Source organism: Salvelinus sp. IW2-2015, linkage group LG3, assembly GCF_002910315.2.
Source record: "Salvelinus sp. IW2-2015 linkage group LG3, ASM291031v2, whole genome shotgun sequence".
Classification (NCBI taxonomy): domain Eukaryota; kingdom Metazoa; phylum Chordata; class Actinopteri; order Salmoniformes; family Salmonidae; genus Salvelinus; species Salvelinus sp. IW2-2015.
In genome coordinates, this window is record NC_036840.1 from 17665603 (window position 1) to 17682978 (window position 17376).

The following is a 17376-nucleotide window of genomic DNA, read 5'->3' on the forward strand; positions in this document are numbered from 1 at the left end:
AGTTTCCTTTCCGGTCCATAGAGGTATTAAAAACCGTATTATAATCTCCCATAATAATAGAGTCTAGTGTTGCTTGTAGAGTTGATCAATTCGTATATATATTTTCAAAGAAGCTTGGATCATCATTATTTAGACCGTATAGGTTAATAAGGCATATCTGTTTATGGTCAAATAACATATTTAAAATCATCCATCTACCTTGAGGATCTTTGGACAATTTGCACATTTGGATCAAAATTACTGTTAATTATTATCATCACCCCTTTTAAATTTCTTTACCCATGGGAGAAATATATTTCACCCCCCCAGTCCTTTTTCCACAAAACTTCATCAAAAATTGTTGAATGAGTTTCCTGTAAACAATAGATATTATATTCCTTTCTTGTAGCCAAAAAATACAAAAATACTGATCGTCTTTTCTTATTATCTGCTAAGCCATCACAATTATAACTGGCTATACTTATTTCACCAATTACCATAATGAGACACAAGTTTCAATTCAATTTATCATAATATATGTTTGTAAACGTACCATTAAAAAGTAACATTATTTCATCAATTACCATAATGAGGCACAATTTTCAATTATTTGTATTATGATATATGTTTGTAAACGTACCATTAAAAAGTAACATGATGATTGAGTGTCTATATAGCTGTTCCATGATATTTGCATTGCTACTAAGTAAACCTCCAATTGGTCCCCACTATTCCACCCACTAAAACCCCTCCTCATCCAGAGTTGGGTTGTCATCCCAATGCCTGGCAGACCCCCTCCGACCCCCCGGATCCCATGGCCTGGAGAGACCGGGACCCATCCTTCGAAAAGAGCACACAGTGCCACCCACAAAACAGAAGCAGATCAACCGCCAAAAGTATTTCCATCGCCCTCACCTCGAATTGGATTATATATAGCTATAAAAAAATAGAATTTGTTAATTTCCATAATTAGCAATTCAMTTTTGAAGTAATYTAGGCAGTTTATGCAAAGGATTGTTTCCTCTTACCAGTATTGCCATTACCAAAATGACATTACGGCAAGCAACTATTATTTTAGCAAACAATTATTGGGATTCATCCTATATAATGTCCCTAACATCTTTTACTCCCTCGTAACAGTTGTGGGATACACACACACAAACACGCCCGCCCGCACGCACGCACACGCACACACACAGAGAAACACTCATACACACTCAACCCCTTTCCCCCACAACAACCATAGACTCAGATTCTCAACAGTTGCACCATCTCAGAGCCCAACTCAAGAAAGGTCTTGATTTACGAATGCGTATACAGTGGCAGCTGTATGAGAAGGCCTGCAAAACTGAGCAAAAAAATGGGCAGAAATGGGGAGATTTGATTTACCATTGTAGTATCATTTTATCTAAAGAAGATACTTTTTTAAATGWAAAAAWATATATATTTTTATGAAATTCACTGAGGATGATCCTCCCCTTCTTCCTCTGAGGAGCCTCCACTGACTTAGATGTACAAGGTGGGCGAATGTCAATATGGTTTTCACAGAAGTAGTGCACTGGGCCTTTACTATTATTAGCAGACCGACATAGACATCTGTAGCCTGAGCAAAAAACCTTTTCAGCTTCTCCACTTTTGCAAAAATGGTAGTATAATTAAGACCAGTATCTTGCAATTGTAAAATTGTAAAAGTTGTTGCCCTGTCCCTTTCTCGGCGATTGTTATTCTAATGGAATCCAGAAAGACCTCTCCTCAAACATTTACATCAAAAGGTGCAAAGTTATGGGCAAAGACATCCACATCAAATTAAATATTTTTATTGATCAAATAACATGGAAAACAACCACTTTCTGTGCAGTATTAAGTATTAATTTACCATCCTTACAAACCACTTAATGTAAATCTGCATTACAGTATTGTACATACTGTAGGCTGGTCATCTTGGTTTGTACCCATGGAATTTCCATCACCATGAAAGAAACTATACACATACAGTAATTGAGTACATTGAGACATCAAGAGTTTTGTGATGATATGATGTGGCACTGTTGGTAGAGCATGGCGTTTGCAATGATAGGCTTGTGGGATCGATTCCCATTGCTCTGGATAAGAGCGTCTTCTAAAATGGAAAATTAATTAATAGACTGTTTCAGGTTTCACATATAAATAAGTTGCATTTGCAAAGTTTTCAAGAAACTGGAAAACATATCAAGCATTTTTACATTCCACAAGTATTATCAGATTAACTGTTTTGTACAGATAATTATCAGACTCAAGAAATGCTCAAATACATTTAATTTTTTCACAAAAGTAGTGCACTGGACTTTTACTAGTCCTGTATTAGCGGACCAATATAGACGTTCTCAGTCTGGGATTTGTTTTTTCTGCACCAGACAATATTACACACACACAGACATACACCCACACACACACTAGTACACGTAATAAAACGGTTAGTTTACTTACACAATGGCCAGGATTCAACACGCCTTTTAAAGGCAATGTTACTGTGTTTGCAGAGATTGCATTCAAGGTAAGCGCTGTAGATGTTTGCTCAATTGGAAATTCACTTTAAATGTCAAGCATGTTTCGGATTGAGTCCTGGCCAATATAACACAATAATAGCTAAACTTCTTTCACAAACTGTTTGTTGGAAATATTACACAGTATTGCAATCTGCTGGCACTGCTTCTTGAAAATATAGTTTTCAAGAGACGAGGATGACAATGAAAACAAACCTTCAGTCTTTATTGTGTTTTATTCTTATGTACTGTTCTCTCCGACTGGAGCAGTGCAACCAACCAACCAACCAACCAACCAATACAAAGCAGAGACAAAAATTCAGACAAAATTTAGACAAAAATTCAGTATTTATTAAATGTACAGTTATACAGTTTATATTATATCTCCAGATAAACAATAAAACATATTACATCTTGATGCATCATAGTATTATTCACTTTGACATGGCGGACCCGTCCTTTCTACATACAGTGTCTACAAACAATCTCTCACTCTCCTTCTTCATCCCGCTTTTTAAAAATGTTTATCTCTCTCTATATTAAGTGGCCTGGGGCAGAGAGAGAAACTCATCATTTCTACATACAGTGTCAACAAACTCTGTCTGCGCCCCAAATGGTACCCTATTCCCGATATAGACCAGGGCCCATAGTGCACTATATGGGGAAAAGGGTGTCATTTGGGACGAAACCTATACCTCTCTATCTCTTTCTATTAAGTGACCTGGGGGCTCGGAGAGAAACTCTTGTAAGGGGAAGGAGGGAGAGAAGGATGGATAGAGGGGTAGACAGGGTGAATGTAAGAAGGCATGGCAGTCATACAGTGTCAACCAACTATACCTCTCCTTCTCCATCTCTCAGTCTGTTCTAAAGATTATGAACAGTCAAAATTATGTCTTTCATGAAATTGGATGATATTTGGATGAAACCAGATCCCAGTATGATGTCCAAAGTATGAAAAATAACTGTTGCTTCTACATTGATAAAGTTTGATAATAAAGTACCTGGTCCTCTCCCCAGMGTTAAACACTTGGATTCAGGTGGCTGGATAATTAGGGGGATAGGGTGACATCACCATAACTCTATCATGTTAATACATCAATGGTAACATGATATTCTCTTACCTCATTTAAATAAGTACTGCCTTGTAACCAACATTGGAGAAGGCGGTTTTGCAGAAGGGCGCGGTTTACATAAATAGATAGCTACTCCGCTGGTGGCCAAAATTTTACGGAGGGTTTCAGAAAATATTATTAAAGGTTTACCCTCTTCATCTAAGGCAAAGGTTATTGTGTTTCCCCTTTATCTGTGTCTGGTGTTAMCTAGTTAATGGCTAGCTAGGTGTTCAGCCAGAAGAAGAAGGGTCGTTCAAAACTCAGACGCAGTTGTCAAGTCAACACATTCGCCAGTGCAGCTGTGAACCACATCACAAGAGACATGACAAACGAGAGATGTAAAAAACATTTTTTGACATCATTGATAAAATGTCATAAAATTAGCTTGAGATGGTTTTACTGCAACGCTGCTCACTGCATCCAAGTTGCTTGACATAGGTTTTTCAAAGAGCTGTCAGTCTAGGCGAGCTCATGAATATGGACCGCAGTGTAAAGGAAAAGTAGCCAACAAGTTCTCAGCATATGTGGGAACTCCTTCAAGACTTTTGGAAGCATTCCAGGTGAAGCTGGTTCAGAGAATGCCAAGAGTGTGCAAAGCTGTCATCAAGGCAAAGGGTGGCTACTTTGAAGAATGTCAAATATAAAAAATATTTAGATTTGTTTGACACTTTTTTGGGTTATTACATGATTCCATAGGTGTTATTTCATAATTTTGATGTCCCCACTATTATTCTACAATGTAGAAAATATATTTAAAAAAAATTTTTTAACAGTAATGAGCAGGTGTTTAACTTTTGACTGGTACTGTATTTTTTTTAAATTTTCATTGTTGGACATAATAAACTGTAAAAACACCAGAAAATCAGCTCCAAGTTATTTTACTTTAGAAAATCTGTTGCAAAGTATTCCCATACATAATAGAGTGACACGTAATCGTATACAAATGTAAGCATAGCTTGAAATTATTATATGTTTTTGTCAAATATATCRGTTTGGGCTTTTTGCGGTTCAATTTACGGTCTACAAATGATTTGTAATTATGCTCCGGCCCACGGCTGAATCTAGTTGATGATCCCTGGTTTACAGTGTGGGGCTGAAGAGTGTGTGTGTGTATATGTGTGGAGATAGAGCTGAAACTAGCCCACAAGGCTAAACTGAATTAGCCCCCAGGCTGAGTCTCTAGGGTAGGAAACTAGCTAACGACAATAGTGAACAGAGCACAACCTTCTGGCTCTTTCTGTTTCATCTAGATCTTATTTGATACCCGCATGCACACACGCAAGCATTACACACACAAACACACACCTTCAATGGAACTCTCTTCAGCATGTGAACGTGAAGGCCTATAAAGAGCCTCTAACTTTGTAACATAGAACCACTGGACTGTATTCTAGAACATAGTGTTCTGCAGTAAAATTCTCTGGCCGWATTTTAGAACATAGAAGACTATACTATCTAGAGCCATTTAGAGAGTTAAGACATTGAGTTTTCTGCATTATGATGCATTTACATGACACAGTACAATCAAATAATTCCATATGGTAGCCATGTGCAATATTGACAAATAGCAGTTTATAGAATTATCTTAAATTAAAAACATGCTCAGTAACTGAACATCTTGAATTTATTTAAAATCCAAATACTTGTCATGAATGGATAAATGGAATGCTCAATGGCAGCAACATGGTGTCCATTCTAAAAGTTGGCCGAACTCTCTCTATATACAGTTGAAGTCGGAAGTTTAAATACACTTAGGTTGGAGTCATTAAAACTCCTTTTTCAACCACTCCACAAATTTCTTGTTAACAAACTATAGTTTTGGCAAGTCGGTTAGGACATCTACTTTGTGCATGACACGAGTAATTTTCCAACAAATGTTTACAGACAGATTATTTCACTTATAATTCACTGTATCACAATTCCAGTGGGTCAAAAGTTTACATACACTAAGTTGACTGTGCCTTTAAACAGCTTGGAAAATTCCAGAAAATTATGTCATGCCTTTAGAAGCTTCTGATAGGCGAATTGACATCATTTGAGTCAATTGGAGGTGTACCTGTGGATGTATTTCAAGGCCTACCTTCAAACTCAGTGCCTCTTTGCTTGACATCACGGGAAAATCAAATGAAATCAGCCAAGACCTCAGAAAATAAATTGTAGACCTCCACAAGTCTGGTTCATCATTGGGAGCAATTTCCAAACACTTGAAGGTACCACGTTCATCTGTACAAACAATAGTACGCAAGTATAAACACAATGGCACCACGCAGCCATCATACCGCTCAGGAAGGAGATGCGTTCTGTCTCCTAACGTACTTTGGTGCGATAAGTGAAAATCAATCCCAGAACAAAAGCAAAGGACCTTGTGAAGATGCTGGAGGAAACAGGTACAGAAGTATCTATGTCAACAGTGAAACGAGCCATATATCGACATAACCTGATAGGCTGCTCAGCAAGAAAGAAGCAACTGCTCCAAAACCGGCATAAAAAAAGCCAGACTACAGTTTGCAACTGCAAATGGGGACAAAGATTGTACTTTTTGGAGAAATGTCCTCTGGTCTGATGAAACAAAAATAGAACTAATTTGGCCATAATGATTAAAAAAATGGTTGTCATGACTTCTTTGAATAAAAGGTTTTAAAACAAATAAAACCGTTTGATAAAAGAGCAATAACAAAAAATTCATCAACTTTAAATTCAGCTTTTAAAAACATATTCTCGTAAGGACAAGCGAGACACAGAGACACTGGTTAAAGCTGTTGTTCTGTGTGTTAAACACATACTGGGGTGGATTTCCTAAAATCATAAAGACCATCTTTAGCACTAAATACATGTGCTGATCAAATCAAAAAATAAACGTGTGCCCAAACTAATGCTCCGATGTACATAAATACATATAAATTGTGATTTTGTAAAATCATGTTCCCTGATCCTAAACCACATCAGTGTAAAAATAAAACCACTTTTGGGGTGCTAAATGTACATATACATTTGAGTAATTTATCAGACGTTCTTATCCAGAGCGACTTACTGGAGCAATTAGGGTTAAGTGCCTTGCTCAAGGGCACATCAACAGATTTTTCACCTAATTAGCTCAGGGATTCGAAAACCAGTAACGTTTCAGTTACTGGCCCAATGGTCTTAACCACTAGAGGTACCCTGACACCACGGTACTTTTTTTGACGTGTGTGAGGTCTTCTCCCTTCTAGCAATGGTGTGAACCATTCAATCAACACTGTGTATGAAAACTTTCAAACTTTTAAATAGACCCTCACAACCAAAAGGGGGGGGAAGGGGTATGATGACTGCTAAAATACCACAGCAAAGTCGTCTCCCCTGGTTACCATAGCAACCCGGCAATTAACCCCCCCCACCAAAAAAATTATCTCTGCATTTGCTCATCTGACAAAATTAAATAGATCATCCATCACAAAAAAAGATGAAAACAAATTAAAGATAAAAAAAGTGGTAAAATAATGTTGATGAATATACACAGAGGCATATTATAATATTATATACCAAGACAGACAGGCAGCAAGTACCAGTGGGGGAGGATTGGTGAGGAGAGGAAGGGATACAGAAAGAAAGTTTCAGAAAGGTCTTTCTATTCCAGAGCAAATCAGCATCGCTCCCCAAAAAAATCTAAATTGTTCGCTACCACGATCACTTCTCCTCCTCTTCTCCATTCATCCCTCTTTTCTCCCCAAGGACACCTTTAGTCAGTAGTACAGGTCATGTAAAACAACAATAACATTACATTACACAGATTAATAATAATAATAATAATAATATATCCACAGAATATTCTTGTCCACATACAGAATATGTCTACGTCCCAATGTACCCTATTCTCAATAGGGCTCTGGTCAAAACTAATGTACTAAATAGGTGAAAGAGTGCCATTTYGGACGCAGGCCAACATGTGAAAACACGCATAGGGCATTTTCCTGGGCAGTTCAAAATCAAGCAAAAACTTTTGGTAACCTCGTCTATCTCTCTATCTAAAACACTGGTGAGAAGAAATACAAATATATATATATATTTTTTWATGAAAACATTAACAAAAAAACTAACTGAAGCTCAGGACCATTAGGTTTACATAAATGTACATATGGCTTACATATCTGCTTCTGATAGGACAGGGGTAGAGGAAGAGGATGAGTCCACCAATGAGGCAATGCTATTGTCCAGACTCCTGTTCCAGGTGCTCCTATTGGGTGTTAAGGGAAAAGTGGGTGTGGAGCAGTTGGAGGGCGGACCCGAGCTGGAGCTAGGGCTGTGAATGGATAAGGAGAAGAGAGCGTCGCTACGGAGACCTTTGGACTCGAGTTCCGCTTGCAGGTATTGGCAGATCTCCTCTGGTAGACGTTGTAACTCCGCCTCCAAGTCTCGCTCCAATCGGGCCTGCAGCTGGAAATCACAAAATAGAACAAACACCAAATTGAGACTGCATTCAGAATACTACAAAAATACCCCCCGTGTATAACGTAAAARACCAAATAATGCATGTAGAGCAGAATWKGGCCGATACCTACTAATMATCAAAATCCAGAAAAAAGCTGTTAAATTCTACAACCCCCTAAAAGGAAGTGATTTCCAAACCTTCCATAAAGCCATCACCTACAGAGAAATTAACCTGGAGAAGAGCCCCCTAAGCAAGCTGGTCCTGGGGCGCTATTCACAAACACAAATAGACCCCACAGTGCCACAGAAACACAATTAGAACCAACCAAATCATGAGAAAACAAAAAGAGAATTACTTGTAAAATAATTTACAATGCTATTTGGCCCTAAACAGAGAGTACACAGTGGCAGAATACCTGACCACTGTGACTGACCCAAAACTAAAGAGATATTTGACTATGTACAGGCTCAGTGAGCACAGCCTTGCTATTGAGAAAGGCCGCCGAAGGCAGACCTGGCTCTCAAGAGAAGACAGGCTATGTGCACACTGGCCACAAAATGAGTTGGAAACTGAGCTGCACTTCCTAAACTCCTGCCAAATGTATGACCATATTAGAGACACATATTTCCCTCAGATTACACAGACCCACAAAGAATTTGAAAACAAATCCAATTTTGATAAACCACCATATCTATTCAATTCAAATCAAATTGTATTGGTCACATACACATGGTAAGCAGATGTTAATGCGAGTGTAGCGAAATGCTTCTGCTTCTATTTCCGACAGTGCAGTAATATCTAACAAGTAATCTAACAATTTCACAACAACTACATTATACACACAAGTGTAAAGGGATGAATAAGAATATGTACATATAAATATATGGATGAGCGATGGCCGTGCAGCATAGGCAAGATGCAATAGATGGTATAGAGTACAGTATATACATATGAGATTAGTAATGTAGGGTATGTAAACACTATATAAAGTGGCATTGTTTAAAGTGACTAGTGACACATTTATTACATCCAATTATTAATTATTAAAGTGGTTAGAGACTTGAGTCTGTATGTTGGCAGCAGCCACTCAATGTTAATGATGGCTCTTTAACAGTCTGATGGCCTTGCGATAGAAGCTGTTTTTCAGTCTCTCAGTCCCAGCTTTGATGCATCTGTACTGACCTCGCCTTCTGGATGATAGCGGGGTGAACAGGCAGTGGCTCGGGTGGTTGTTGTCCTTGATGATATTTTTGGCCTTCCTGTGACATCGGGTGATGTAGGTGTCCTGGAGGGCAGGTAGTTTGCCCCTGGTGATGTGTTGTGCAGACAGCACTACCCTCTGGAGAGCCTTACGGTTGTGGGCGGAGCAGTTGACATACCAGGCAGTGATACAGCCCGACAGGATGCTCTCAATTGTGCACCTGTAAAAGTTTGTGAGTGTTTTCGGTGACAAGACACATTTCTTCAGCCTTCTTCAGCCTCCTGAGCTGTTGCGCCTCCTGAGGTTGAAGAGGCACTGTTGCGCCTTCTTCACCATGGCGTCTGTGTGGGTGAACCATTTCAGTTTGTCCGTGATGTGTACGCCGAGGAACTTAAAACTTTCCATCTTCTACACTACTGTCCCGTCGATGTGGATAGGGGGGTGCTCCCTATGCTYTTTCCTGAAGTCCACGATCAACTCCTTTGTTTTGTTGACGTTGAGTGTGAGGTTATTTTCCTGACACCACACTCCGAGGGCCCTCATCTCCTCCCTGTAGGCCGTCTCGTCGTTGTTGGTAATCAAGCTTACCACTCTAGTGTCGTCTGCAAACTTGATGATTGAGTTGGAGGCGTGCATGGCCACGCAGTCATGGGTGAACAGGGAGTACAGGAGAGGGATGAGAATYCACCCTTGTGGGGCCCCAGTGTTGAGGATCAGTGGGGTGGAGATGTTTCCTACCCTCACCACCTGGGGGTGGCCGTCAGAAAGTCCAGGACCCAGTTGCACAGGGCGGGGTCTCGAGCCTAATGATGAGTTTGGAGGGTACTATGGGGTTAAATGCTGAGCTGTAGTCGATGAACAGCATTCTTACATAGGTATTCCTCTTGTCCAGATGCGTTAGCACAGTGTGCAGTATGATTGCGATTGCGTCATCTGTAGACCTGTTGGGGCGGTAAGCAAATTGAAGTAGGTCTAGGGTATCAGGTAGGGTGGAGGTGATATGACACTTGACTAGTCTCTCAAAGCACTTCATGATGACAGAAGTGAGTGCTACGGGGCGATAGTCATTTAGCTCAGTTACCTTAGCTTTCTTGGGAACAGGAGCAATGGTGCCACTATTGAAGCATGTGCACACAGCAGACTGGGATAGGGATTGATTGAATATGTCTGTAAACACACCAGCCAGCTGGTCTGCGCATGCTCGGAGGACGCGGCTGGGGATGCCGTCTGGGCTGGCAGCCTTGCGAGGGTTAACACATTTAAATGTTTTACTCATTGGCCACGGTGAAGGAGAGCCCACAGGTTTTGGTAGCGGGCCATGTCAGTGGCACTGTATTGTCCTCAAAGTGAGCAAAAAAGTTGTTTAATTTGTCTGGGAGCAAGACGCCGGTGTCCGCGACAGGGCTGTTTTTGTTTTTGTAATCCGTGATTGACTGTAGACCCTGCCACATATGTCTCGTGTTTGAGCCGTTGAATTGCGACCCTACTTTGTCACCATACTGACGCTTAGCTTGTTTGATTGCCTTGGGAATAGCTACACTGTTTGTATTCGGTCTTGTTTCCGGTCGCCTTGCCATGATTAAAAGCAGTGGTTCGGGCTTTCAGTTTTGTGGGAATGCTGCCATCAATCCACGGTTTCTGGTTAGGGAAGGTTTTAATAGTCACCGTGGGCACAACATCACGGATGCACTTGCTAATAAACTCGCTCACCATGTCAGCGRATACAGCAATGTTGTTATCTGAGGCGATCCGGAACATATCCCAGTCCACGTGATCGAAGCAATCTTGAAYCGTGGAATCTGATTGGTCGGACCAGCGTTGAATAGACCTGAGTCATGGTCAGATTTGCCGATAGTAGGGTGGGGCAGGGTTTTGTATGGGTCGCGGAAGTTAGAGTAGCAATGATCCAGAATGCTGCCAGCTCGAGTTGCGGCATTCCATATGCTGATAAAATTTAGGGAGCCTTGTTTTCAGATTAGCTTTGTTAAAATCCCCAGCTACAATTAATGCAGCCTCGGGATATATGGTTTCAAGTTTACGTAGAGTCCAGTGAAGTACTTTCAGGGCAGTCGAGGTCTCTGCTTGGGGGGGATATACACGGCTGTGATTATAATCAAAGAGAATTCTCTTGGTAGATAATGCGGTCGGCATTTGAATGTAAGGAATTCTAGGTCAGGTGAACAAAAGGACTTAAGCTCCTGTATGTTGTTATGATTACACCACAAGTCATTAGTCATAAGGCATACACCCCCGCCCTTCTTACCAGACAGATGTTTGTTTCTGTCGGCGCGATGCGTGAAGAAACCGTGTGGCTGTGCCGTGCCGACTCTGATAACATATCCCGAGTGAGCCATGTTTCCATGAAACAAAGAACGTAACAATCTCTGATGTCTCTCTGGAAGGCAACCCTTGCTCGAATTTCGTCTACCTTGTTGTCAAGAGACTGGACATTGGCGAGTAGTATACTCAGGAGCGGTGAGCAATGTTCTCATCTACGGAGCCTGACCAGAAGACCACTCCGTCTGCGGCGCCGTTGTTTTGGGTCGCCTACTGGGATCAGATCCAWTGTCCTGGGTGGTGGTCCGAACAGAGGATCCGCTTCGGGAAAGCCGTATTCCTGGTCGTAATGTTTGTAAGTTGACGTTGCTCTTATATCCAATAGTTCTTATTGGCTGTATGTAATAAGACTTATGATTTCCTGGGGTAACAACGTAAGAAATAATACATAAAAAACAAAATACTGCATACTTTCCTAAGAACACGAAGCGAGGCGACCATCTCTCTGTCGGTGCCATCTTACTGGGTGAAATACCACTGTGTTTAATCACAGCAACAAGATTTCTGACCTGTTGCCACAAGAAAAGGCCAACCAGTGTAGAACAAACACCATTGTAAAAACAACATACAATTGAAGTCGGAGGTTTACACACACCTTTGCCAAATACATTTAAACTCAGTTTTTCACAATCCTGACATTTAATCCTAGTAACATGCCCTGTCTTAGGTCAGTTAGGATCACCACTTTATTTTAAGAATGTSAAATGTCAGAATAATAGTATGACATATTTCAGCTTTTATTTCTTTCGGCACATTTCCAGTCAGAAGTTTACATAACTAAATTAGTATTTGGTAGCATTGCCTTTAAATTGTTTAACTTGGGTCAAACGTTTCAGGTAGCCTTCCACAAGCTTCCCACAATAAGTTGGTGAATTTGGCCCATTCCTTCTGACAGAGCTGGTGTAACTGAGTCAGGTTTCTAGGCCTCCTTGCTCGCACACGCTTTTTCAGTTCTGCCAACACATTTTCTATAGGATTGAGTCAGGGCTTTGTGATGGCCACTCCAATACCTTGACTTTGTTGTCCTTAAGCCATTTTGCCACAACTTTGGAATATGCTTGGGGTCATTGTCCATTTGGAAGACCCATTTGCGACCAAGCTTTACTTCCTAACTGATGTCTTGAGATGTTGCTTCAATATATCCACCTAATTTTCCTCCCTCGTGATGCCATCTATTTTGTGAAGTGCACCAGTCCCTCCTGCAGCAAAGCACCCCCACAACATGATGCTGCCACCCCCGTGCTTCACAGTTGGGATGGTTTTCTTCGGCTTGCAAGCCTCCTCCTTTTTTATCCAAACATAACGATGGTCATTATGGCCAAACATTATATTTGTTTCATCAGACCAGAGGACATTTCTCCAAAAAGTACGATCTTTGTCCCCATGTGCAGTTGCAAACCGTAGTCGTCTTTTTTTATGGCGGTTTGGAGTAGTGGCTTCTACCTTGCTGAGCGGCTTTCAGGTTATGTCGATATAGGACTCGTTTTACTGTGGATATAGATACTTTGTACCTGCTTCCTCCAGCATCTTCACAAGGTCCTTTGCTGTTGTTCTGGGATTGATTTGCACTTGTCGCACCAAAGTATGTTAATCTCTAGGAGACAGAACACGTCTCCTTCCTGAGCGGTATGACGGCTGCATGGTCCCATGGTGTTTTTACTTGCATACTATTGTCTGTACAGATTAACGTGGTACCTTCAGCCATTTGGAAATTGCTCCCAAGGATGACCAGACTTGTGGAGGTCTACAATTTATTTTCTGAGGTCTTGGCTGATTTCTTTGGATGATGTCAAGCAAAGAGGCACTGAGTTTGAAGGTAGGCCTTGAAATACATCCACAGGTACACCTCCAATGACTCAAATGATGTCAATTAGCCTATCAGAAGCTTCTAAAGCCATGACATAATCTTGAGGAATTTTCCAAGCTTTTAAAGGCACAGTCACTTAGTGTATGTAAACTTCTGACCCACTGGAATTGTGATACAGTGATTATAAGTGAATAATCTGTCTGTAAAACAATTGTTGGAAAAATTCCTTGTGTCATGCACAAAGTAGATGTCCTAACCGACTTGCCAAAACTATAGTTTGTTAACAAGAAATGTGTGGAGTGGTTGAAAAACGAGTTTTAATGACCCTAAGTGTATTTAAACTTCCGAGTTCAACTGTATATTTATTTATTTTACCTTTTGTACTTTATTTGCACATCATTACAACACAGCCATAATATGACATTTGAAATGTCCTTATTATTTTGGTATTCTTGTGAGTGTAATGTTTTGCTGTTCATTTTAAATTGTTTATTTAACTTTTGTTTATTATCTATTTCACTTGCTTTGGCAATGTAAACATATGTTTCCCATGCCAATAAAGCTCCTTAAWTTGAAATTGAATTGAGAGAGCGAGAGAGAGAGAGAGCGATAAGGAGAGATAGAGACAGAGAAAGAGAGAAAGAGAGCGAGAGAGTGAAAAAATATACTTTAATTGATTAGATGAATGATTAATTCAACTTTAACAGCCATGCCAATAAAGCATATTTGAAGGTACAGTATGTGTGTCTGTCTCACCAGTGTCTGTGTGTGTGCGTCTCACCAATGGTTGCTCCTCCTCTATGTGTCGTAGGGCTTCTCTCTGACCGATTACCAACTTCTCCTGACGCCTTGACTGGGCCTCATCCAACTAGGCAGAGTGAGGAGACAGATAGAATGGGAAGAAAGTAGGAGGAAGGGGGAGGGAGAGAGGAAGAGAGAGGGAGAGAAAGAAAAGAGAGATGAAGGAAAGAGAGGGAGAAAATAAAGAACGAAAGGGAGTTATTGACATCACAATGGCTGACAGTGCAGAAAGCTGCATGTATTCCGCCACAAGCATGAACGAGATGTACTCAAGAGTGAGGCGATAAGTATGTGTGTGTGAGGCCTGCACACACTTACCCGGCGGATTAACGTGACAGAGTCTGAAATATGCTTCCTGTTGATCTCATTCAGTTCCCTACGGAGAGAGGTAGAAAGAGAGAGAGGTGAAGAGAGACCATGAGAAACAGACACACACACACACACACACACTAGTGTTGTCTCGATACCAGAATTTTGACTTTGATACCGATACCAGGTTTAGTATCACAGTATTCGATACCGAAACGATACCACTGCAAAAAAGATAAAGCGTATTAGTAAATATATATTAGTAAAGTCAAAGAATAAAACCTGGGCTGAATTTACACTATTCAGTGCATTTGGAAAGTATTCAGAACCCTTGACTTTTTCCACATTTTGTTACGTTACAGCCTTATTCTATAATTGATTAAATATTTTTTTCCCCCTCATCAATCTACACACATAACCCCATAATGACAAAGTGAAAACAGACGTAGAAATTGTTGCAAATGTATTACAAATAAAAACTGAAATACCTTATTTACATACAGTACCAGTCAAAAGTACCAGTACCAGTCAAAAAACCTACTAATTTCAGTGTTTTTCTTTGTAGAATAATAGTGACGACATCGAAACTATGAAATAACACATATGGAATCATGTAGTAATCATGTTAAACAAAATATATTTTACAAGTAGCAACCCTTTTCCTTGATGACAGCTTTGCACACTCTTGGCATTTTCTCAACAAGCTTCATGAGGTAGTCACCTGGAATGCATTTCAATTAACAGGTGTGCCTTGTTAAAAGTTCATTTGTGGAATTTATTTCCTTCTTAATTCGTTTGAGACAATCAATTGTGTWGTGAGGGGTGGTATACAGAAGTTAGGCCTATTTGGTAAAAGACCAAGTCCATATTATGGCAAGAACAGCTCAAATAAGTAAAGAGAAACGACAGTCCATCATTACTTTAAGACATGAAGGTRAGTCAATACCGAAAATGTCAAGAACTTTGAAAGTTTCTTCAAGTGCAGTCGCAAAAAAACATCAAGCGCTATGATGAAACTGGCTCTTATGAGGAACGCCACAGAAAAGGAAGACCTAGAGTTACCTCTGGTGCAGAGGAAAAGTTCATTAGAGTTACCAACCTCAGAAATTGCAGCCCAAATAAATGCTTCACCGAGTTCAAGTAACAGACACATCTCAGCATCAACTGTTCAGAGGAGACCGTGTGAATCAGGTCTTCATGGTCGAAATAAAATGCTACTAAAGGACACCAATAAGAAGAAGAGACATGCTTGGGACAAGAAACACGAGCAACGGACATTAGACCAGTGGAAATCTGTCCTTTGGTCAACCGCCGTGACTTTGTGAGATGCTGAGTAGGTGAACGGATGATCTCCGCATGTGTGGTTCCCACRGTGAAGCATAGAGGTGGTGGTGTGATGATGTTTTGCTGGTGACACTGRCAGTGATTTATTTAGAATTCAAGACACACTTAACTAGTATGGCTACCATAGCATTCTGCAGCGATACGCCATCCCATCTGGTTTGCGCTTAGTGGGACTATCATTATTTTTTACAAACAGGACAATGACCCAACACACCTCCAGGCTGTGTAAGGGCTTTTTGACCAAGAAGGAGAGTGATGGAGTGCTGCATCAGATGACCCAATCTCAACCCAATTGAGATGGTTTGGGATGAGCTGGACCGCAGAGTGAAGGAKAAACATCCAACAAGTGCTCAGCATATGTGGGAACTCCTTCAAGACTGCCTGAAAAGCATTCTAGGTGAAGCTGAGAATGCCAAGAGCGTGCAAAGACGTCATCACTTTGAAGAATCTAAAATCTATTTGGATTTGTTTAACGCTTTTTCTTGGGCGCGATGGTTCCTGCATGATTCCATATGTGRTATTTCATAGTTTTGATGTCTTCACTGTCTTGATTGAAGTGCAACTGTGGTATAATTCAATTGATTGGACATGATTTGGAAAGGCACACTTGTCTTTATAAGGTCATTGTCAGTGCATGCCAGAGAAAAACCAAAAAACMATTTAATCCATTTTAGAATAAGGCTGTAATGTAACAAAATGAGGAAAGAGTCAAGGGGTCTGAATACTTTCCGAGTGCACTGTATATAGAAAAGTATGTGGACACCCCTTCAAATTAGTGGATTCGGCTATTTTAGCCACACCCATTATTGACAGGTGTATAAAACCGAGCACACGGCCATGCAATCTCCATAGACGGCTCAGCCGCGAAGCTCACAGAACCGGACCACCGAGTGCTGAAGCACATAGCGTGTAAAAATCATCTGTTCTTGGTTGCGACACTCACTTCCGAGTTCCAATCAGCATCTGGAAGCAACATCAGCACAAGAACTGTTCGACGGGAGCTTRATTAAATGGGTTTCTATGGCCGAGCAGCCGCACACAAGCTTAAGATCACCATGCGTAATGCCAAGCGTCGGCTGGAGTGGTGTAAAGCTCACCGCCATTGGACTCTGGAGCAGTGGAAACGCATTCTCTGGATGAATCACGCTTCACCATCTGGCAGTCCGACGGACGATTCTGGGTTTGGCGAACGCCAGGAGAAAGCTTCCTGCCCCAATGCATAGTGCCAAATGTAAAGTTTGGTGGAGGATGAATAATGGTCTGGGGTTGTTTTTCATGGTTCAGGCTAGGCCCCTTAGTTCCAGTGAAGGGAAATCTTAACGCTACAGCATACAATGACATTTTAGACGATTCTGTGCTTACAACTTTGTGGCAAAAGTTTGGGTAAGGCCCTTTCCTGTTTCAGCATGACAATGCCACCGTACACACAGCGAGGTCCATACATGGTTTGTTGAAATCGGTGTGAAAGAACTGACCTCAACCCCATTGAACACCTTTGGGATGAATTGGAACGTCAACTGCGAGCCAGGCCTAATCTCCCAACATCAGTGCCCAACCTC

General features: G+C 40.8%; 1 protein-coding gene across 1 annotated transcript in view; it reads right to left on the reverse strand.

Moving 5' to 3' along the window:
* Positions 1–2830: 2830 nt before the first annotated feature.
* Positions 2831–17376, reverse strand: part of LOC111951782 (1-phosphatidylinositol 4,5-bisphosphate phosphodiesterase beta-3-like) — a 120370-nt gene continuing 105824 nt past the window's right edge. The window contains 3 exon segments of the mRNA XM_070434971.1: positions 2831–8023; positions 14145–14231; positions 14483–14540. Of these exon segments, the coding sequence (XP_070291072.1) occupies positions 7730–8023; positions 14145–14231; positions 14483–14540 (439 nt within the window). The 3' untranslated portion in view covers positions 2831–7729.